Below are 18,860 nucleotides of genomic sequence, written 5' to 3'. Positions count from 1 at the left end.
TGCTCTACTGCAACTAAAGCATATTATACTTAGAAAAGCGTTTAGCAGCAATCACAGCGCCTTAGCAGCTAACATTCATACATGCTAATGTCTCCTTAAGCCTCCCCTATCTTACTGTACGCTAAACAGCGTTACACGTCCAGAAATACACCCTAGACACACCATGCGCCTATGTACCGCAGTAGCGCAGTACCGGCACTCCGGAGGAAGCCATAGAAAGGCCCGGTTATGACGTAATATCCACTCATCCTCTATAGTGCAAGAGGGTTCCTTGGTGTGGAGGGTAGCTGGAACAGTAGCAAGGCCCGGTGGTAGAGAGATATCACCTGTGTTGGTCTGGAGTGTCTGACCATTTGGCGAGAAAGCGATGTGGAAAATTGACGGCCGGCCATACAGCACGCTGCGACACTGGCCCGTCGCTGTCTCCCACACCCGCACTGTGCTGTCTTCGGATGCTGAGGCGACCAGCTGCCCGTCTGGTGAGAACACCACCGCGCTAACCCCCTCTAAATGGCCCTCTAGCACGCTACGGCACGCGTCCCACTCTATATCTCTCTCTGAAAGCACTCTTACTGCCTGTGGCTGCACCTCTTCTATGAATATCTTTCGCACAATGCTAGCTTCAGGCGAGAAAAGAAGAGCAGATACGTATATCTACAGGGGCGCTTCTATAAGTACTGGTACGAATCGCAGCGTAAATCGGCTTGCATTACGGAGGAACTTAGTAATACTACTATTAGATGGCTACATTTGGATTAGCATTAACTTTAATCACTTTATTAGGAGAGCTATACCATCGCTAGTTTCTATAATTTTGCTACTAGCCGCACACATAGACTCGTCTCATTCATTAGGCTCATAGCTTTAAGCCAGTAGAGAAGGTGTTTCTCAAGGAAGCCATGCGTTGCGTCTCCATCCTTGATACCACGCTGGCTGCGCGCCAGATAATCCACCTAGTAGCGACACGCATATTGCAGCTCGGGAGGTAGGCTGGCCGTGATCCTACTCTCGTCAATCTCAATTCTACGTATCCCAGGCTTGGAAAGCTTGTAGATGTCTTGTCGAAGACCATAGGGAGCGGACATGAGCTCTACGCAGTAAGCTACCAGCTTCTCATGTATTCTCCTCTCATTGACCCAGAAATTGTCGTCGTTGCATCTCTGCCTGTCAAGCAAGAAGTCGCGGAACGAAGGATGATATAGACAAAGTGGCTGGGCGGGACCCTCAGGGATATTGATAATGGCATGCAGATCCTCTAGTGCCTGCCTAGCCTCTTCGCCCGCACAGCGGAGCAGCTTGCTCAACAACTATAAAGATAGAGTAGAGAGCAGAACAACCATGCTCCTAAGAACGTGCCATAGCATTCTGCACTACTCGTCTCGCTCTTCGTCTATATAATATACAGGTACTGAGCTCTACAGCATAGTTGTATAGATCTGGTCAAGATGCTTCTCTAGAGCCCTAGTATTATTGCTGTTGTCACGTAGGATCGTCTCTAGTCTTCTAGCTACAAAGTGCCTCCCTTCACAGATAAAGCGGCAGGCAGTCGCTGCCCAGATGAATAGACCACTAGCGCTTTGGACTAGCTGTATGATGGTAAGTGCGCTAGGCCAGCCAGCGCGTAATAACCATCTCTAGCTAATGGACTGAAGTTCCATTTCTAGAAAAAGGCGTATATCCTGGTTAACAATTGATGGGGAGATGTCATGCAGCACAAAGTCCCTATATTCCGTGTCCTTGATCTGTCCAAACACGTCTCGAATAGGCACCTCCGGCCGGCTTGTTAGAAAGACACGCACTCGAACTCTATCTAGCCAACGAGCCTCAGCCAGCAGCCGCACAATAATCTGGACATCGTTGTCGTTGTCGCACTCGTCGAGCGCATCGATGACTATTACAAACGGCCCTGGCTTGTGCAGCTGCGACAGCGGACGGAGAACGAGGTGCTGCCACTGGTCTCGTAGAGATGTTTGTGCGATATTGCTGCGCTCGGCAATAGCGTCGCGGATATGCTGTCGACATGTGGTGATATTGTCTGCAAGCTGCACCGCGATGCTCGTCACAAACTTGCCTGCCTGTCAAAGGCAAAGAGCGATGTCGATGGTGGGTGTTGGTGATGATAACAACTGGCAGTGTAACAGCGGGATCTAGGCAGTAGGGCTGGGCTGCTTTCTAGCCACACAACTGCTGATCGGCACTGCTAAAACTAAATCGATATTTGATTCGTGCTGCAAGCTTTTCTCTACCAAGCGGCATATGTATGTAAACCTCCGCACATTTTATATTTATTCCTATGGTGCAACAGCTCTGAACCTAGAGAGTCGTAAGTGCTCAACCCACCTGCTCCACCAGAACCACAGAGCGAGCGTTACAGCAGTCAGCGGAACAGAGAGGGCCCAGTATATCCAGAATTGATGCGATACGGTGAACGATGGTTGTCCCGCGCCTCCATCGGGTTCGAAGGAGAAGAAGTTGGAACCGAATATTGTCTATCCAATAAGTCCTCTTACAGTCGGTATGAGGCTCGAGAAACTCACAGAAATAAATGTGGCTGGCAAGAAAGTCATCGTGACTACAGCGATTGCCTTCATCGCCGACGCTTCTCTCTTCGCTTCTTCTCCTATCTGCAGCTGAATCCTACTGTCTCTCTGGGCTGCCACATTGAAAGCCTATCATTATAAGTTCGGGAGGCCACTGCGTACCGTCTATCGTGGGCTGAGCTTACAAGAGTGATCTCATTCTGGATTCGAGCATTGTTCGCTTCAGACCGTTGGAACAAGCCCTGGAGAAAGCGAAGCTGGAACTCAAAGTGAGTCCCAACTCTATCCCAGTTTTCGCATCCCTTTTTACTACGGACAAGGTCGTTGTATGTACGAAACTTCGCGTGATGGTGCTGCATGGCATCAAGAGACCGTATAGCCACGCTGAGAGTCTCGCTGATGTGAATCCCATGTCTCGCGATCTCGTGCAAGAGGATGTAGTCGGCCTCTTGTGACCTCCTCTGTCGCGAATGAGCCTCACTGCCGCTAGCCATCCAGGACGTAGAATGACACTTACGGCTTCCCACTGACTGATATGGTTCCTGACTGTCCAAACCGAGTCATCGTACAATCGAAGCAGCGCATCCGAGACGAGCGAAAACACGGCGTATGGACACCAACGAGAGACACCCTGCGAACAAAACATCGACTGAATATCCTTTTCCAGCGTCACAGGTAGATCGAAGCACAAGAGCGTGATCGACCCAGACGGTGTCCAGCTAGCGAAGAATCCCATCTCGTACCATTCCCACCCATGCCGTACACTCTGCGGCCCGTGTATTGCAACATCAGCGTTCCAGTCGCCAGCGCCAGAGTGATGGTTGGATATATGTGGTGTATACGTCCTTTTAGCCCGGAGCTTATCGTACGTCTGCTTGACGGTGAAGCGGGACCAATATGCTGGGGTTCGATGAGCAACAACTGACAACCCTCTGGATTATCCAGGGTTACATACTATAACACTCAACCTTTTCGTTATCATCCAGCCAGACTTCGTGTCCGCAAAAGCCGTTTGATTGAAGATAGATCCTATCGAAAAAGAACTGGTGGATCTTTAAAGTACTTTTGAGCTCCTTCTGGAACCCTGGCACAGTGCTTAAGAAGGAGTTGGTAGACGTGAATCTATTGTGTCAGATTGCGAGTAAAGTCCCCCATTAACGGCTTACATGACTTGAACCGGGGCAGCGCGAAGGCCCTGTACCCATTAGCCCTATACTCGCACATGTAATGCTTCCCTTGCCTGCAACAGCTCATCCCATGTTATTTCATGAGACTGGCATGACTGAGATGACGTGATGTCTGATCGATCGAATTAGTGTATTCTCTTGGTCCCATAGAATGGACACCTGCCTAGCCGAATTACCTTGCCCTTCTCCATCATGGCGCGCGGAAGTCCTCGATGGAGGTACGAGTCCATCGATCACGCTGACGATAGCGGGGTGAGCGGTTTGACGACCGGGCGCATGCACGCTTGGCCCCAGCCGCAGGCCTCGCGAGTGATTGCTCGAAGCCGCCGGGCGGCAGGCTGCAGGCCGCCAGGCTGAAGCCCAGCAGGCGCTGCGCCGCAGACTCCAACCTGGCTACACACCCTCCCCGTTGACGCTATTGCTGGTGCATGCTCTGCTGCGATGCCATGGCCTCTACAACATCTCATCCAGCGTTCGGCGACGCATACTCCAGCGTGCAGGCTAACAACTTCACCGGCTCTGTCCATTTTGATACGTTGCAGGGTCGCCCGAGGGCCGTCAAGCTCTTGAGAGAGAGCAGAAGGCTAAGCAGACGCTTCAAACAGGACATGAGGACACCCTCGCTCGTCTACCGTACGCCAAAGACGCGCCCTTCAACTCGTACGCAAAGCGGCACGACCCGCCCTGCCTTGCCAACACGCGCATCGACCTCCTAAACGAGATACACGAGCGATGCATCTTCTGGCTGCGCGGCCTGGCGGGCACGGGCACGTCAACGATCGCGCGGACCGTCCCGCGCCACTACTCGTACAGCTAGGCCGCTTCTGTATAGTGGGGCTGTCGGTTTGGCTCTCCGACTCGATCAAGCAACAGATCATTGCTGCAGCGCAACGAGCTCGTTGGGTATAGTAAATCGCTCGGTATACCATCTCACTATAATGTTCTTTAGGCGGGTAGGCTTTAAGACAGATGCACGAAAGTTAAAGGAGGCCTGAAGCAGTCTGAGGCAGTAGCGATTAGCAGCATAGCAGCAACCTGTTGTATTATAAGGTAAGTAAAAAAAGTCACGACACAGACATAAAGTCTGCGGAGAGGTAAGGGGCTAAAGGGTCTTTTCCGAGCGTATTAAGCTATGCGATCAATATTGGCGATGTTAGGGGAGGAAATGCTGTTGGTGTTCCGCTTCGGTGGTTGTTCCGTTACAAGTCAATGGACGTTAGAGACGACATAGAAGTTAGTTTTTCTTTCAATCGAAAGGATGACTCAAGAACGGGATATGGATATGGAATGATTGCACAACGCCCAGAGGCGGCATCTTTGTGGGCAAGTTGCAGAATGTACACAATTATTGTACACTTCTCGCCTCTTCCTGCGTCTGAATGAAGATTCGTGCTACCACTTCGAGGAGCGGTCGCCGTCTGGTCTCAACATGTAGTTCTATTCAAATTTATAGCGGATAAAATGGTGCAATACAACTGAATCAAAGACGAGGACGCTAGCTGTTGACCGTTGAAGCTGGGGAGCAAGGTCTTTGAACCAAAATTTTCAATCATGGTATTGTTTTCAGTACCTCAGGAATGATTCTTTCATGGCTTTAATAAAATACATTGTCTTTGGAAAGCGTACGAAATGCGAAAGAGAATACAGCTTCTGTAGCAGTCATCCGAATCATTCGTTGCTTTCATTTGGAATGTGAGTCCCTGTTTGTCGGATCAAGTATTCGATTTGTAAAACAATGTACTCAAGGAATAGCTTGAGTTAGATTCGTTGCTGTGGGCGCAAACCTGGTCAGATTGGTATAAATCCCACAAGTCTCATTCAGAGGAGTGCTCAGGGGGGTTTTTAATATAATCATCTTTTGTTCGTCGTTGCATGGTTGACTTTGTGCTATATGTCTGGTGTTCAGTGTGAAGAAAACGCGCAAAACTCAATGTGCACTCCACGTCTTTTGGATGTGAAAGTTGAGATTATACACTGCTCAATGTTTGTATTGCAGTAGCTTATGACTGCCATTTCGTGCCACACCCCGTGACAAGACCAAAGGCTTGAAACCTAGAGTCTGCTGCTTCACCTAACCAACGACGTGGCACAAGCCTAGGGGCCTTAGAAATCCAACAGGAACGTGACTTCCACTCAAGCTGGCTCAATACATTGATTAGTGTTGGCGCACAGGCCTGCATTCTTTGGAAATGATGTCTGCCAGCGTAACGTTAGGTATAGAAGCTTTGCGATCTCTACTTGCAAGACAGAACTGCGCAACACGAAAGACCATTCTATCAGATCCACCCTTAAATCAACATTGATCTTGCGATGAGCTTCGTCCGCCGTTTGCTACATTGGCAGGTCTTTTTACAATAATAGTTACGATTAAATCTTGCTAATTGTCTGTAGCTGCGAGAACAGGACCTTCGAGGATGTCTCGGATCAAATGTTTCCCGTCCAAGAAATGTATTGTCCATCCAAATAAGTCAAACGTTGTAAGTTTGAAGGAAAGTTGCATACGAACTTTTCACACTCTTTGCAGGGCGGAACAGCAGCATGGGCTTCAAGATGATCTACCATCGGATCGATGTCCGATGGGTCTCCCCTCTCGTCTTGACATTTATCACTCCCAGAGTCTCTTCATCAGTGACGAGGCTGGAATGACCACCATTAGCGACGCTAATACTGAGTACAATCGACGATATTGCTAGCTCTTGAAGCTTCCCGGGGAGATTCGAAATCGCATATACGAGTATGCGATCGGTGGCCATTTGCTCCTCTGTAAGTACACGGTACTTAAAGAGGAGCAAATGGCCGACAGGCTCTTCTAATTTTATTATTTCTTCTCAGCGATTTCGTTGCGGCCCTGTAGTGACCGTCATGGAACGACCCGAACATACGAGACTTCTCTTATATGAGATTTGGAAGGCAAACATCGAACTATGTGACCGGCGTCGTGAGTAGTTCCGAAAGTTTCTCCATCTGCCTTCGAACGAAACGATCTCAGATGCCACAATTCCGTCATGCTACAGGCCAGTGAACATGGAGAAAGGCAAAATTCACGTACGGCTCAGATATTCAGCAATTGTCTGATTGGCAACTGTAATAAATGGCCAAGACGATAACGGCAGCATTCACCAATAACATGCGTGTGCGGCTCGTATTCAGCCTCGAAGGGCAACTCCCACATGAAGCTAGCAGGAGGGGCGACGCTGACGCTCCTGATGGATTTTTTCTTACCACACGTATAAAACCCGCGGCTCGGCTCCCACTGCATGCGGATGTGGCTTGGTTTTCTACTACTGTTTGAACCACTGAGCCAGATCCAAGACTATCGTCGAGGCTATTCAGAAGGTACCAGCACTGGAAGTCATTATTTTCGCGCAGCCTACTTCCGAGGAGACACTCTCAGTCTTGAGTCATGGATACCTTATCATTCTCAACGCCTGAGCTCGACTTCACATTCGCCGACTTCAATCTTCCCCTCGGAGACTCTTGCACATCAGTTTTGCATGATGATCCTTTCGCTCGCGATGACATGTGCGGCCGAAATGGACAAGATCCAGGAGAAGTATTCGATATGCCGGCGGTTTCGGAGTCGGACACAATATTTTCAGAATTTCCCTTAACCTGGGAGCCTGTCGATGTTAGTAGAGGCAATCTCAGGATTCATGCAAAATTTAATCTTACCGCGCTTGCAGGCATCTTCTGACCTCCTTCAGCCTGACTACAACTTTCGACTTTCGACTCCATCAATCGATGCCATACACCTTATCCCCACGTTCCAGGACCTCGGGGTCTTCCCAGGGCCTATGGATGGTGAATTGACTCCCCATAATCTGCAGTAAATACATCAATCTTGCTTTCATCTTTGGACAAGTGGGCTAACGAATCCGGATGCGGGTGACTGATACACACACTACATACAATACACACATCGTAAGCCTGGTAGGGGGGCGTCCATGCGCGATGATCCGGGTTTCCATTTCTACCCCCTTTTCGGCTTTCTAGCCACTATTTCTTATGTGCTAGGGATATGACTGGCCCAGTTTTTCATCTCCAATTGAACTGCTAACAAAATGATAGATTCTAAGCCTCGGTATCACCCCATCCTTAGGTCCAGACATCATCTCAGCTCGAGAGATACTTCAAACCATACGTCCGTGATACGTTTTTCTGATTGTACTGTTTCTTCTGTTATACGCACACGGGGCAATTACACTTGTACTCACAGCGCCTGCACCAGGACCTTTGGAAGGATCCATGAGCTTCACCGTCACGAAAGGAGTGTTCATTACAAACGCCAGGACTTCTTTTGCACAAAGCCAGGATGCGAAAGGGCGACAAGGGGCTTCCCACGAAAAGACAAGCGGGACGATCACGAGCGGAAAGCACACAGGACTTCTGGACCAGGCCTGAACCGGACTCCTTCGGCTACGACTTCGCTTGAATTTGTTCCTTCTACGACGTCCACGGTAAGCTATGTTCTATGTTCTCTTCAGGAGAATGGTCATTGATGATACCAGTGACCTCTGACATGTGGATCTCCATGTCTCCACTATCGTGGAATGGCAATCAATGATATACTTTTTCCGTCCTTTACCCGCACCTGCCACCAGCTCCGCTGTTCCAGATTTTGTCTTCTTTGAACATTTGGCAGCATATAGGGACGGTTGCTGTACTTTACACTCTCTTGATCAAGTTATCGGGATTTTTTGGTGCTTCCATCGATTCCTCGTCCTCCTCTCCGTGATTCTTTAGTTCCCTAACTGATGCGTGGACTTCGGGTTCTTGGATGCGAGCTTCGCCCCCTTGTGCCACTACGTCTTTTTGAACATTCGAAAAATTGTTGACTTCGTTGGCGCGTGTACGGCGCACAACTATAGAGGAAGGCACGACCCGTAGAGCAAAGCGCTACCAATACCCCGCATTCGCACTCGCATTAGCCGAAGCATCGCTCGCTCAATCCCCGACACTTCAATTGGTGCTGACAGAACTACGCCGAGTCATTGCATATTTGGTAACCTTGATGTGATGGACTTTCCAGCAACTCTTACCTTTCGGTGCGGGACTCTGAAATACGGATAACCAAGCCACCCACGCCACCCCTCGTGCAAAGAAGCCCGAAGGAGTGCACCGTCCCTATTACAAGATGCCGTTCCTAGCGCAAGAATACGTCCGCATACCGAACAATGACTTGATGTCTTGGATGTTCGATGAGCAGAAATACAATCTTGATCAGCCGGTAAGCTGCCGGTTAGAAACACGCGTTCACCCACGGTATCTAATTTCGATAAATCTGAGCAGGTTTACATAGATGCAGCGCAACCTCATCGAACGATTTCTTCTCGTCAGGCCAGAAGTATAGCAAGAAAACTATGTGCGGGTTTTCAAGCAGCAGGTCTCCAGAAAGGAGACTGCGTGTGTCTCCTCTCGTTCAATGATGTAAGACAGCATCTTTTTTTTTTAACAAGAAATATATACCTTCTGGCTGCATGAGTGACAGCTGTGCTAAGGAATCAAGATTATGTGTTCGATGGCATTTCTCGGAGTCCTAGCTTTCGGTGGTACATTCGCTGGCACCAACCCGTCTCACACAGCATTTGAATTAGCGCATGCATTTAAGGTCGCCAACGTTAGGGGACTTGTAGTAGAGCCCGAACTCTTGCCCAATGCGTTGAAAGCAGCAAAGGAGGCCGGAATTCCCTGGTCAAGAATATTCGTTTTCGATCATCACACCCCTTTAGCATCCCCGTACGACCGAAAAGAAGGCTGGTCTGTAACCTCAAGTCTGAAGGGACCAGGAGGTGAGCTGAAGAGTTGGAGGTCTTTAATGCAATATGGAGAGCAGGGTTGGGAGAGTTGGGACGATGAAAGAAGGAGCAAGCAAACCACAGCCGCAAGACTGTTCAGTAGTGGCACGACTGGACTGCCAAAGGCAGTGGATATGACGCACCACAACCTTATAACGCAGCATACGCTGGTCTACGACTACAAGCCACGTGGCTACGAGGTATGGTCATGGATAATGGCTCATTAGCATATTTCTGATGTGTTTGTAGCTCTCAAGACTACTCTGCACACCCCTCTTCCATGTCTCCAACGTCCCACGCGCGTACACTTCACCCCTCCGTTCCGGCTCGAAAACCTACATCATGCGGCGCTTTGACCTCGAGCCCTTCCTACAGAACATGGAGCGCTTCAAGATCACCGAGCTCAACATGGTCCCACCTATGGTCATCCAAATCATCAATTCCCCACTCTCGAAAAAGTACTCACTCAAAGCTGTGAAAAACGGAGGCTGCGGCGCCGCACCCCTAGCCGCAGAGCCCCAAGCACGGATGAAAGCGCTTCTCAGCCCGGACGCTGTGTTCAACCAGGTCTGGGGCATGAGCGAAACGAGCTGTATTGCAACAATGATACACTTCCCCGAGCATGATCCTACAGGCTCCGTTGGTCGATTTCTGCCTAACCACGATTCAAAGCTTGTTGATGAGGACGGCAACGACATCACGGACTACGACGTCGCGGGCGAGCTGTGCGTTCGCGGCCCCCTGATTGTGAAGGGCTACTACAACAACGCGGACGCGAACCGCACGTCGTTCGACGCCGAGGGGTATTTTCACACGGGAGATGTCGCACTTCGTAAGCGCGAGAATGAGCTGTGGTACATTGTGGATCGCAAGAAGGAGCTCATCAAGGTGCGAGGCTTTCAGTGCGCACCGGCGGAACTTGAAGGCGTGCTATTATCGCACCCGGACATCAGTGACGCTGGTGTCATCGGTATACCCGCTGGTGGCTTTGGATCGAGCGCCGGGGAGCAGGGCAGCGAAGTCCCGAGAGCATACGTTGTGCGGAAGCAAGGCACGAGGCTGGATGAGAGCGAGGTGCAGAGATGGATGAAGGAGCGGCTGGCAGGCTACAAGCAGCTGGTGGGAGGTGTGAAGTTTGTGGATGTGATTCCGAAGAACGCTAGCGGGAAGATATTGAAAGGTGAGTTGAGGGAGATGGCGAAGAGAGAGGTGGGCGCGAAGCTGTAGATTTGGGAGTCAAGACGGTCGACTACATGCATGAAGGATATTGACTCTCCTGAGTCGGCTCTTCGAGAAGCAATCTTGACATGACTTAGACTACCATGAGCGAGCAAGGCTGCTCGGAAGAATGCAGTAGAGTGGTACGAGTCTTCAAATCAGCGTTATATGCCGGCGAAATTCATGCGCCCTTGTTGCCTGACCTTGCATCAATCCCTGAACAAAGCACTCCCCGACCAATCGAAACTTCCTATACATCGGAATAGGCAGATTCAGCGTCCTTCGCTCTTCCATACTCGCCTCGTCTTCGTCCAACACCTCACGAACCACAAACGGGACATCAGCCCCCAGGAAAACAGCCACAAAGTCGTTTGGGCGCAGCGCACCAGGTCCCAGTCCGAAAAATCCCTTCTTCGTAATAAAAAACTTCCTTTGATTGCACACCAGCGCAGCCGAATCTCGATACCGCTGCCAGCGCATCTTATCCTTTGATTCCTTTTGTCTAGCTTCTGCTTCACCCACGGCCCGTCGTGAGAAGAAGACCTCGGGTGACACTTCCGTGCCCCAGAATAGCCGTTCCCAGTACGCCTCCGAATCCGTCTCGAGATTAAAGCCGTCAACATCGTCCCAATTCTTGCCAGCTACCCAGGTCTTCATGTAGGCTTTGTGGACGTTGGTGGCACGAGTGTCGAATATGGCGTACGGTCCGTTATCATTCTGGAAACTCATGTGGGGAAGCACTAGGTAGCTTTCGGGATCTCGATCTCTCAGGTGCAAGAGCCATGTCGTTGCTATTGGGTTGTTGTCCCAGAAGGACTGGACGTGCGGAGAGGATGGACCGAACGAGGGCTCGTCGCCCGCGGGCGACGGTAGCGGCAGATCAAAGGACGAAGGTTTTAGGAGGCCCGTGTGCTGCGTTATCCTTGTGATGAGTGAGCCGCGAACGGTAAGCGCATTTCGAAGACTTGGAGGCGGAGTCAGAATGGCGTCCTTGTTGGCGGCTGCAAAGTGAGCGCTGGTGTACCATCCTAGTGGGGGCGCGTCGATGAAATAGTCCCATCTGGGGACCCAGCTCGGAGTGAACATCCCGTCTGGGCTTTCGGGATCGTGCTGGACTGCCGTAAGTATCTCGAGACTCATGGTGCGATTAATGTGGTCCAACGCCAGGTCGAGGTAGACCTGATCGACCGTCTTATGGTAGTCCGCTTGTATCAGGGGTGGTGGGAGTTCGCTTGGTGGGGAATATGATTTTGCGCTTTTCTCCGCAAGCTTCTTGACCAGGAACTGATCGGATAGGCTTGGGAGGAGTTGAACTGCGATCGGCAGTGCATTTTTGATCGCATGCCAATTGAATGAAATATCCGTCATGCTAATTGTGTGCGCTGTGGGATGTGAGAGCAGAGCAAAAACCTTGTCTCTGGGATCTGTCGCGCTAAATCTTCGAACGTTATTGATAAGATGAAGGAAAGTGGCCATCGGGGTGAGTGGAGAGAACGCTGTGTAGATATGATACACCTGCTCCATCTCTCTCATCAGGTCTAGTCTGTCGAGCAGTGCTCTGCAGTGTCTCCTTAAGAACATCGCGGTCAAACCGATGCCATTCCATTCTGTGGCAAGATTACCCCAAAGGACAGCTGCATCGGAGGCAAGGCCAACTTCCTGTAGCGTCCAGGTCCGCGTGAAGTAAGGCAGTTTGAAAATCTCACTAGCCGGGCTGTTTCCGTTTCATCGGGGGCAACGATAGCCTTTGGGAGTGCTGACACACAGTCTTGCCCATTTTCAAGCTTCCAATGAAGGTCTCCAGTGTTCTCATCGAAGAATTTAAACTGACCACCGACAGTGACAATCATTCCACAACCTTCAACCAGACACTTGATATCCTCGAAGAGATCACTGGCATCTTCGTGCTCATCTGGACCCAGCCAGACGGTCACATTGGCCGCTTTCCGATAGATTGCTGACATCAAATTGACTTGCTGCATTTTCTCGGGTATATCTTGCTGATTGATGCATAGAGCATCTGCCCATAGTAGTGCTGGCGTAGTGCGAAAGATCTGAAGAGCACCATTGAGCCTCTGGGTGACATTTATGGCTTTGCCATTGATGGTGATGGGAACTGTTTTTGATGGAACTCCCCAAACATATGAGAGTGCAATGTATGAAGGAGGGTCTTTCGTGTCCACAATGACAAAATGGCAGGTGAGAGGCTGATCGCCGCTCTCGTCTGGATTGAACTTCAAACGGCGTATTGAGGTGGGACTCGGCAGTGGTTCGTATTTGTAGGGCTCCATAGTATAGGGCATTCACGAAGGTAGCTTTGCATGAATACTGCCTGGTTTTGAGCGTTTCGTGCACATGGCAGTTCTGTGAGGTCTGGTGCCCGCTTCGTGCGGCTGAGGATTCGTATTGTTAGATCGTATTCAGCCTGCGAGTTGCTACAAGACACATGCATTTTCTAAAACGTGATGCAAGACATCAACCCAGACAATTTGAGTCTATGGATTGCGCGTTTATGTAGCATGGCTGTTCTTCTGGCTACGCTCCGACTGAACGTTCGACACGGCATATGCACCTACATGAGACGAAAGGTTCCTTTGATATCACCAGTGTTAGCGGAGAAGAAGGCCGACCCGCAGTGATTACCCTGTTCAGGTGACGGATTGTATACGGTTTCCTCAGGGAGTAGATCTGGTCGACCGGATGCAAGGCCTTCAACATTGAATGTGCCTTAAGGCGTGTTCCGGGCAGATATGCTCTCGCTGTACATAGCAGCTTCGCTGCGGCTCGTCAATCCATCAATCATACACCTCACTTCTCCTTGCCTTCGATGAAGTTGAGGTCGCCAACTTCAGACCTTTGAACGCAATCTCATGGCGATAGCAGGGAGTTGGCACAGCCCGAAAAGCGCGTATTACCACTTGGCACTGTGTCACAGATACCTCCAACCTCCATCGTCCCCCGATACCACTATCACTGTGGCGCGGAACAGTATCCACAAATCGTGATTCTGTTCCTAGTCTTATCTCGCGGCTTGCGGCCCTGGCTCCACACTCCAAGGCTTATCCGAGATCACATTCACCATCACCATCACCAACGCTTTGAACTTTATCCAGGCATCGTCACCCCCGCTGTCCATCGCGTATCCGAGTCGCATAACACAGTACAGCAGCGCAACAGTTCCGCATCCCCCAGCCCTCGCGACTGCAGCGTCTAGAGGAATGGGCCGGGGCGACCCAAGATTTGCGGGGTAGCGCTGCCAGGGGTCAGCAGCGTCCTCCAGGGCCCGCAAACGCTGCTCGCGATAAGACTACCGCGCTCGTCCCGTCGCAACGTGCAGCCCGCACCCCGCGCGCGGCAGCTCATTTGCTGGTGTCCAGGCTGGACTTTCCTATTTGGACCATACGGGATCGGCGTCGTTGTGTCCCATGGACGACGAGATGCTTAGCATATATGTGAGGACGACGTCCTGCTGTTACACGGGCATGTCCTTCTGTGCTGCATAGCTTTTGCGCGTATTGCTGCTCTGCTTCTTCGCAGTGCAATACGATATACACTTGACGATAGACGTCCGGCTTTGGACGTCTGTTGACGTGAGCATTCCTCATACGCTTCCATAGCCTCAGTCCATGACCACGACCATACCATACCACTCACTCCACCATGGCGAAGCACGTCTCCGACGAGCCCGTGACCTCGGTGCTCCCGGGCGGCGACATCCCCTTCTCCTCCACACATGAGTTCTCCGCCGACGAAGAAGTCCTCGCCGCGCTGGGCTACAAGTCCGAGTTCAAGCGCGAGTTTTCGCTCTTCACAACCTTCTGTGTGTCCTTTGCGGTCCTCGGTCTCCTCCCCAGCTTCGCCTCCACGCTCTTCTACGGCATGGGGTACGCCGGGACGGCCGGCATGACATGGGGCTGGGTGATTGCCATGGTGGGCATACAGAGCGTGGCGTGCAGCATGGCGGAGCTGTGCTCGTCCATGCCGACCAGCGGAGGCCTGTACTATGCGGCTGCGGTGCTGGCGCCGCCGGGGTGGGGGCCGTTGGCGGCGTGGATTACCGGGTGGAGTAATTGGCTAGGGCAGGTCACTGCGGCACCCAGTGGTATGCTTTCCCTTGTGCGACATGGAAAGACGGAAACTTGACTGACGAGATGGCATGGCACAGTAAACTACGGCACCGCCGCCATGATCCTCGCGGCAGCTTCCATCCAGAACCCGGATTATGTCCCGACAAACTACCAGACCTTCCTGCTCACAACCTTCATCATGCTAATCCACGGCGTCATGTCCTCCCTCCCTACCAAAACCCTCGCCCGCATCAACACCATCGGCTCCACCTTCAACATCCTCGCCCTCATCGTGGTCCTCATCCTCATCCCAGCGGGTACAGACCGCGAATCCCGCGGGCTGCCCAGGTTCACCTCGAGCAAGGAAGTCTGGGGGGATATTTATGCGGGGACAGAGTTTCCGCCCGGGATCAGCGTGCTGATGAGCTTTGTGGCGGTCATCTGGACGATGAGCGGGTACGACAGCCCGTTCCATCTGGCGGAGGAGTGCAGCAATGCGAACATTGCAAGCCCGCGCGCGATTGTGCTGACAAGCGCCGTGGGCGGGACGTTTGGGTGGGCGCTGCAGCTTGTCGTCGCGTACACGGTGGTGAGCATCGATGATGTATTGGGGAGTGATCTGGGCCAGGTATGCTCTTCCCGAACCCCTCTTCCCCCTCGTCCTTCATTTCATATCCAGTTTTATCGAATTCGACAACAGCGCTAACTGACAACCCAGCCCTTCGCTGCCTACCTCATCCAATGCCTGCCCCAGAAACTGGTCCTCGCCATCCTCGCCCTGACCATCATCGCCGGCTTCAGCATGGGCCAGGGCTGCATGATCGCCGCGTCGCGCGTGACCTTTGCCTACGCGCGCGACGACTGCTTCCCCGGCAGCTCCTACTGGAAGCAGGTCCACCCCAAGACGCTGACGCCGGTGAATGCGGTCTGGTTCAACTGCGGCATCGGCATCCTCAGCCTGCTGCTCATCTTCGGGGGCAGCGTGGCCATTGGCGCGCTGTTCAGCATCGGCGCCATCGCGGCCTTTGTCGCCTTCACCACCCCCATCTTCATCCGCGTCTTCTTCGTCGGCGACCGGTTCCGCGCGGGGCCGTGGAATCTCGGGCGCTTCTCCCTCCCCATCGGCGCGGTAGCATCGGGCTTTGTGATCCTGATGGTCCCGATATTGTGTCTGCCGAGCGTGAGGGGGAAGGATTTGACAGCGGAGCTGATGAACTGGACGGCGCTTGTGTACGGGACGTTGATGCTGGGGGTGCTGGTGTGGTGGGTTGTGGATGCGAGAAGGTGGTTCAAGGGCCCGAAGGTCAATGTCGAGCATATGATGTTGGGACGGGACGGGGCGGTGCTGGAGGGGGCGGAGAGCGAGGGGGAGATTGGGGCAAAATTGACGGGGGTCGGGAGTATGGACAAGACCAAGATTGTTGGGGAGAATTGAATGCAAGGGCAGGAAAGGAGTGGGTGTCAGTAGCCTGTTTGCACGCGACAAAGTGGAGGAGTAGCAAGATACCAAGTCATTATATTGTTCATGTCAGTAGTAGCTCGAGCCAGCCGAGTATTCGGCTTTAGTGCCGGGAAATGCGCCCACGGGTGCTGCAGCTGCGCGTTCGTCCTCGTCTGCACTGTCTTCTTCCTCGCCCTCAAAGGCGTCGCCGGGGTCTGGCGGCGCCCGCATGCGGATGATGGCTTCTTCTTCTAGCGTTGGGATAATGTACGGTTTGGGTGTGTGGTACTCTCTTCCAGAAGGCATGGTGGCGATGAGCTCGGAGGACGAGGGGACGATCTGGATGGACATCTGGATGGAGTCAGTGAATCTGCAAGTGAAGTCTAGAAGAGCTGCAGCCTTGACAAGACGGCATGTGATACGGGCGTCTGAGCAACACTCTAGTAGCTGCAGACCTCACCACGATAGAAAAACGTCTTATGCATACCGTGTCATTCATCTTCTCCCACTTCTTCAACAGCATATCCACCACCCTCCCCTCCTCGAACTTGCCCGCATCCGTCCCCCAGGCGCCCCCCCTCTCCACCTTCCTATCCTCCCTCTTCTCTGCCCACCCCTTCTTCAGCTTCGCCAGCCCCGACGCCTTCTTCTCCTCATCCGCATCGAGCGCCGCGAACCCCAGCTCCTTCCGCGCACCCCGCAGCCACGCAATTCCCTCGCCCGTCTTCGCCGCCAACTCGGCATCCACCCCGAGAAACCGGCACGCCTTCCCTTTCGCGGTGCGGCGGAAGTCATCGACGTAGCGCGCGAAGCCCTCGTCGACTCTGGCCGCCCGGCCGAGCATCGCCTGCGCTTTGGCGGCGTGCTCGGCGGACGAGAGGCACAAGCGGGCGAAGAGGTGCGCGCGGACCTTGGGGATCTCGACGCTCTTGAACATCCAGTCTTTGCTGTTCTTGTTGCGGTCCTCGACGACGGCGGCGGGGTACGGGTCGTCTTTGAGCACGGTGATGAGGGTTGCTTCGGCGAGAGTGAGCTCGGCGAGCGCGCCCAGCACGGGGCTCGAGATGTCGATGGCGGCGGGCTGCGCGTGCCACTGCTGCGAGCGAGCCACGAGGAACGTGTATATGGCGTTTGCGTCGAGGAAGTGCTTCATGGCCGCAGCAATGGCAGTGGCGCGCTGCTCACGCGTAGGTAGCGTGGCGTTGTACAGCGTGTGTAGCTGCGCGCGGGCTTGCAGACTGTACACGTAGGCCAGCGTCGACAGCGTGAAGAACAGCTCGCTTTCGAGGCTCTTGAGCTTCACGCGGGCGGGCTCCCGTCCCGGAACGGTAGTGGACAGCGTCGAGCGCCATTCGACCTCGAGCTCTTTCACGAGGACAAGGTCGATTTCCTCGCCGGCGCAGCTGGTGCCGCTGAGGCCGGCATCGAGGGCGAAGAGGTAGGGGATGTAGTCGTGGAGGGCGGAGAGGACGGTCGAGAGGGTGGAGGCTTGCGAGGCGGGCGGGATGCGCTTGTAGCGCTTCAGGACATCGCGGACGACGCCGCGCGCGGTGGTGGCGCAGTTGGGGAGCGAGGGGTGCGTGCTGCTGCTGAAGGAGTCGGTGAATGAGACACTGGAGGTGGTGGGCAGCACGAAGGGAAACGGCATGTCGAGGTGGTGGTGGGGTATGCGGGCGAGCTCCCGTTGTTGATGCACATGCAGGTACGGACCCCACTCTGTCATAGCTTGGCACCATGCATCCGACAGCACAAGGGCGCCGAGCAAGTCGAATTCGCATCTAGCAAAGTATGGTGAGTAACATGAAAGACAAAAACGAGCCGCCGCATTGCAAAAGATGATCCTTGTAACAGGGCTGGCTACTCGAGCTGGCCTGCTCAATGGCAGGCATATGTACACGTTTACAGCTCACCACTGCTGCCGCTGCCTTCCGACCGCGCAACTGAACGCCTACTCTCGATCCGTACATGCTCCTCGAAGCTGCCGTAGCCCATACTGCGTGTTGCTCTTGCGCACAGCGAATAACCTCCACACCACTGTCTCGGTCGCCCTCTATTTCTTCTCGAAGGTGTTCTCGAAAGTGTGCGTTTGCGCAAATAGGTATCCCTTGACTTTGGCGTCTTTCAGAAGTTCAAAGTACCGCTCTGCAAAGCACGTTAGCTCACCTTCTTTCAACATCTACCAAGCCGCGCTCAACACCCCCTCCGTCCTCCGCCCCTCCTCAACCACTCCCATGCCCCTCCCCGAGTTTGATCACACCTACCTCTCAGATGGCCACACTTCTCCAAATGATTAACGCCCTCGCGACGATAGCACTTGCCCATCTCCTCCCTCACCAACCTCGCCATCATGCTCCTGACCCACTGCTCGCGGATAATCGCATCCTGTGCCGCCTTGAGGGCCTGGTTATCGTCGTAGTCGACGCCCGCGAACGTGGGCGCGACGCTGGGCTTCTTCGCGAGGAACGCGGCGGACTCGGGGGTCGGCATTGCGGGGGCGCGGCTGCCGGTTCGGCGCGGGGAGAAAGTTCGATTGCCGGTGGGAGCGTGGAGGGCGCCGGCCTGGGGGTTTCGGCGGGCAATTGGGTGGTGGGCGTGGTGTGGGAGCTGGACGT

The 18,860-nt window shown here is 53.1% G+C and overlaps 7 protein-coding genes across 7 annotated transcripts; 2 read left to right on the top strand and 5 right to left on the bottom strand.

The window, feature by feature from the left end:
* Positions 1-152: 152 nt before the first annotated feature.
* Positions 153-2,192, bottom strand: CC84DRAFT_1240275 (uncharacterized protein; the record flags this gene model as incomplete). Its single annotated transcript, XM_018184012.1, has 7 exons — positions 1,903-2,192; positions 1,420-1,586; positions 1,338-1,365; positions 967-1,307; positions 822-933; positions 327-654; positions 153-169 (listed from the first exon to the last, which is right to left on the bottom strand). Exons 1-7 carry the CDS (start codon positions 2,020-2,022, stop codon positions 153-155), a joined length of 1,113 nt encoding a protein of 370 aa, XP_018039131.1. The 5' UTR covers positions 2,023-2,192.
* Positions 2,193-2,291: 99 nt separating this feature from the next.
* CC84DRAFT_1204042 (uncharacterized protein) lies at positions 2,292-3,959 on the bottom strand (the record flags this gene model as incomplete). The annotated part of the gene is made up of 8 exons (XM_018181875.1): positions 2,292-2,489; positions 2,538-2,669; positions 2,726-3,001; positions 3,058-3,440; positions 3,496-3,662; positions 3,707-3,735; positions 3,781-3,839; positions 3,891-3,959. Coding segments are annotated over 8 exons (1,313 nt in total), but the record flags the coding sequence as incomplete, so codon positions are not given.
* A 4,902-nt stretch (positions 3,960-8,861) lies between these two features.
* On the top strand, positions 8,862-10,749 carry CC84DRAFT_1240271 (4-coumarate-CoA ligase; the record flags this gene model as incomplete). The annotated part of the gene is made up of 4 exons (XM_018184011.1): positions 8,862-8,954; positions 9,017-9,154; positions 9,234-9,722; positions 9,772-10,749. The coding sequence occupies 4 exons, from the start codon at positions 8,862-8,864 to the stop codon at positions 10,747-10,749; spliced, it is 1,698 nt and encodes a 565-aa protein (XP_018039129.1).
* Positions 10,750-10,891: 142 nt separating this feature from the next.
* On the bottom strand, positions 10,892-13,031 carry CC84DRAFT_1257554 (HET-domain-containing protein; the record flags this gene model as incomplete). The annotated part of the gene is made up of 2 exons (XM_018184743.1): positions 10,892-12,445; positions 12,502-13,031. 2 exons carry the CDS (start codon positions 13,029-13,031, stop codon positions 10,894-10,896), a joined length of 2,082 nt encoding a protein of 693 aa, XP_018039128.1.
* Positions 13,032-14,177: 1,146 nt separating this feature from the next.
* CC84DRAFT_1240265 (amino acid transporter) lies at positions 14,178-16,275 on the top strand (the record flags this gene model as incomplete). Its single annotated transcript, XM_018184010.1, has 4 exons — positions 14,178-14,842; positions 14,906-15,435; positions 15,526-16,149; positions 16,255-16,275. Exons 1-4 carry the CDS (start codon positions 14,401-14,403, stop codon positions 16,273-16,275), a joined length of 1,617 nt encoding a protein of 538 aa, XP_018039127.1. The 5' UTR covers positions 14,178-14,400.
* A 30-nt stretch (positions 16,276-16,305) lies between these two features.
* CC84DRAFT_1141725 (uncharacterized protein) lies at positions 16,306-17,909 on the bottom strand. The gene is made up of 2 exons (XM_018176338.1): positions 16,736-17,909; positions 16,306-16,599 (listed from the first exon to the last, which is right to left on the bottom strand). Exons 1-2 carry the CDS (start codon positions 17,894-17,896, stop codon positions 16,336-16,338), a joined length of 1,425 nt encoding a protein of 474 aa, XP_018039126.1. The 5' UTR covers positions 17,897-17,909; the 3' UTR covers positions 16,306-16,335.
* A 159-nt stretch (positions 17,910-18,068) lies between these two features.
* CC84DRAFT_1115493 (uncharacterized protein) lies at positions 18,069-18,831 on the bottom strand. The gene is made up of 2 exons (XM_018175428.1): positions 18,510-18,831; positions 18,069-18,390 (listed from the first exon to the last, which is right to left on the bottom strand). Exons 1-2 carry the CDS (start codon positions 18,733-18,735, stop codon positions 18,299-18,301), a joined length of 318 nt encoding a protein of 105 aa, XP_018039125.1. The 5' UTR covers positions 18,736-18,831; the 3' UTR covers positions 18,069-18,298.
* Between the last annotated feature and the right edge of the window lie 29 nt (positions 18,832-18,860).

Source organism: Paraphaeosphaeria sporulosa (assembly GCF_001642045.1).
Source record: "Paraphaeosphaeria sporulosa strain AP3s5-JAC2a unplaced genomic scaffold CC84scaffold_3, whole genome shotgun sequence".
NCBI classification, from domain to species: Eukaryota; Fungi; Ascomycota; class Dothideomycetes; order Pleosporales; family Didymosphaeriaceae; genus Paraphaeosphaeria; species Paraphaeosphaeria sporulosa.
Note: the sequence above shows the minus strand (reverse complement) of the source record. Positions and strands in the feature narration are given on the sequence as shown.

What these genes read in the sequence shown, in the direction of transcription:
- CC84DRAFT_1141725 (XM_018176338.1), bottom strand. Translation starts at nt 17,896, where the DNA reads ATGCCGTTTCCCTTCGTGCTGCCCACCACCTCCAGTGTCTCATTCACC. An exon ending in GGGAGAAGATGAATGACACG is followed by an intron (nt 16,600 to 16,735) that starts GTATGCATAAGA and finishes GACTCCATCCAG; the next exon opens with ATGTCCATCCAGATCGTCCC.
- CC84DRAFT_1115493 (XM_018175428.1), bottom strand. Translation starts at nt 18,735, where the DNA reads ATGCCGACCCCCGAGTCCGCCGCGTTCCTCGCGAAGAAGCCCAGCGTC. An exon ending in GAAGTGTGGCCATCTGAGAG is followed by an intron (nt 18,391 to 18,509) that starts GTAGGTGTGATC and finishes CGTGCTTTGCAG; the next exon opens with AGCGGTACTTTGAACTTCTG.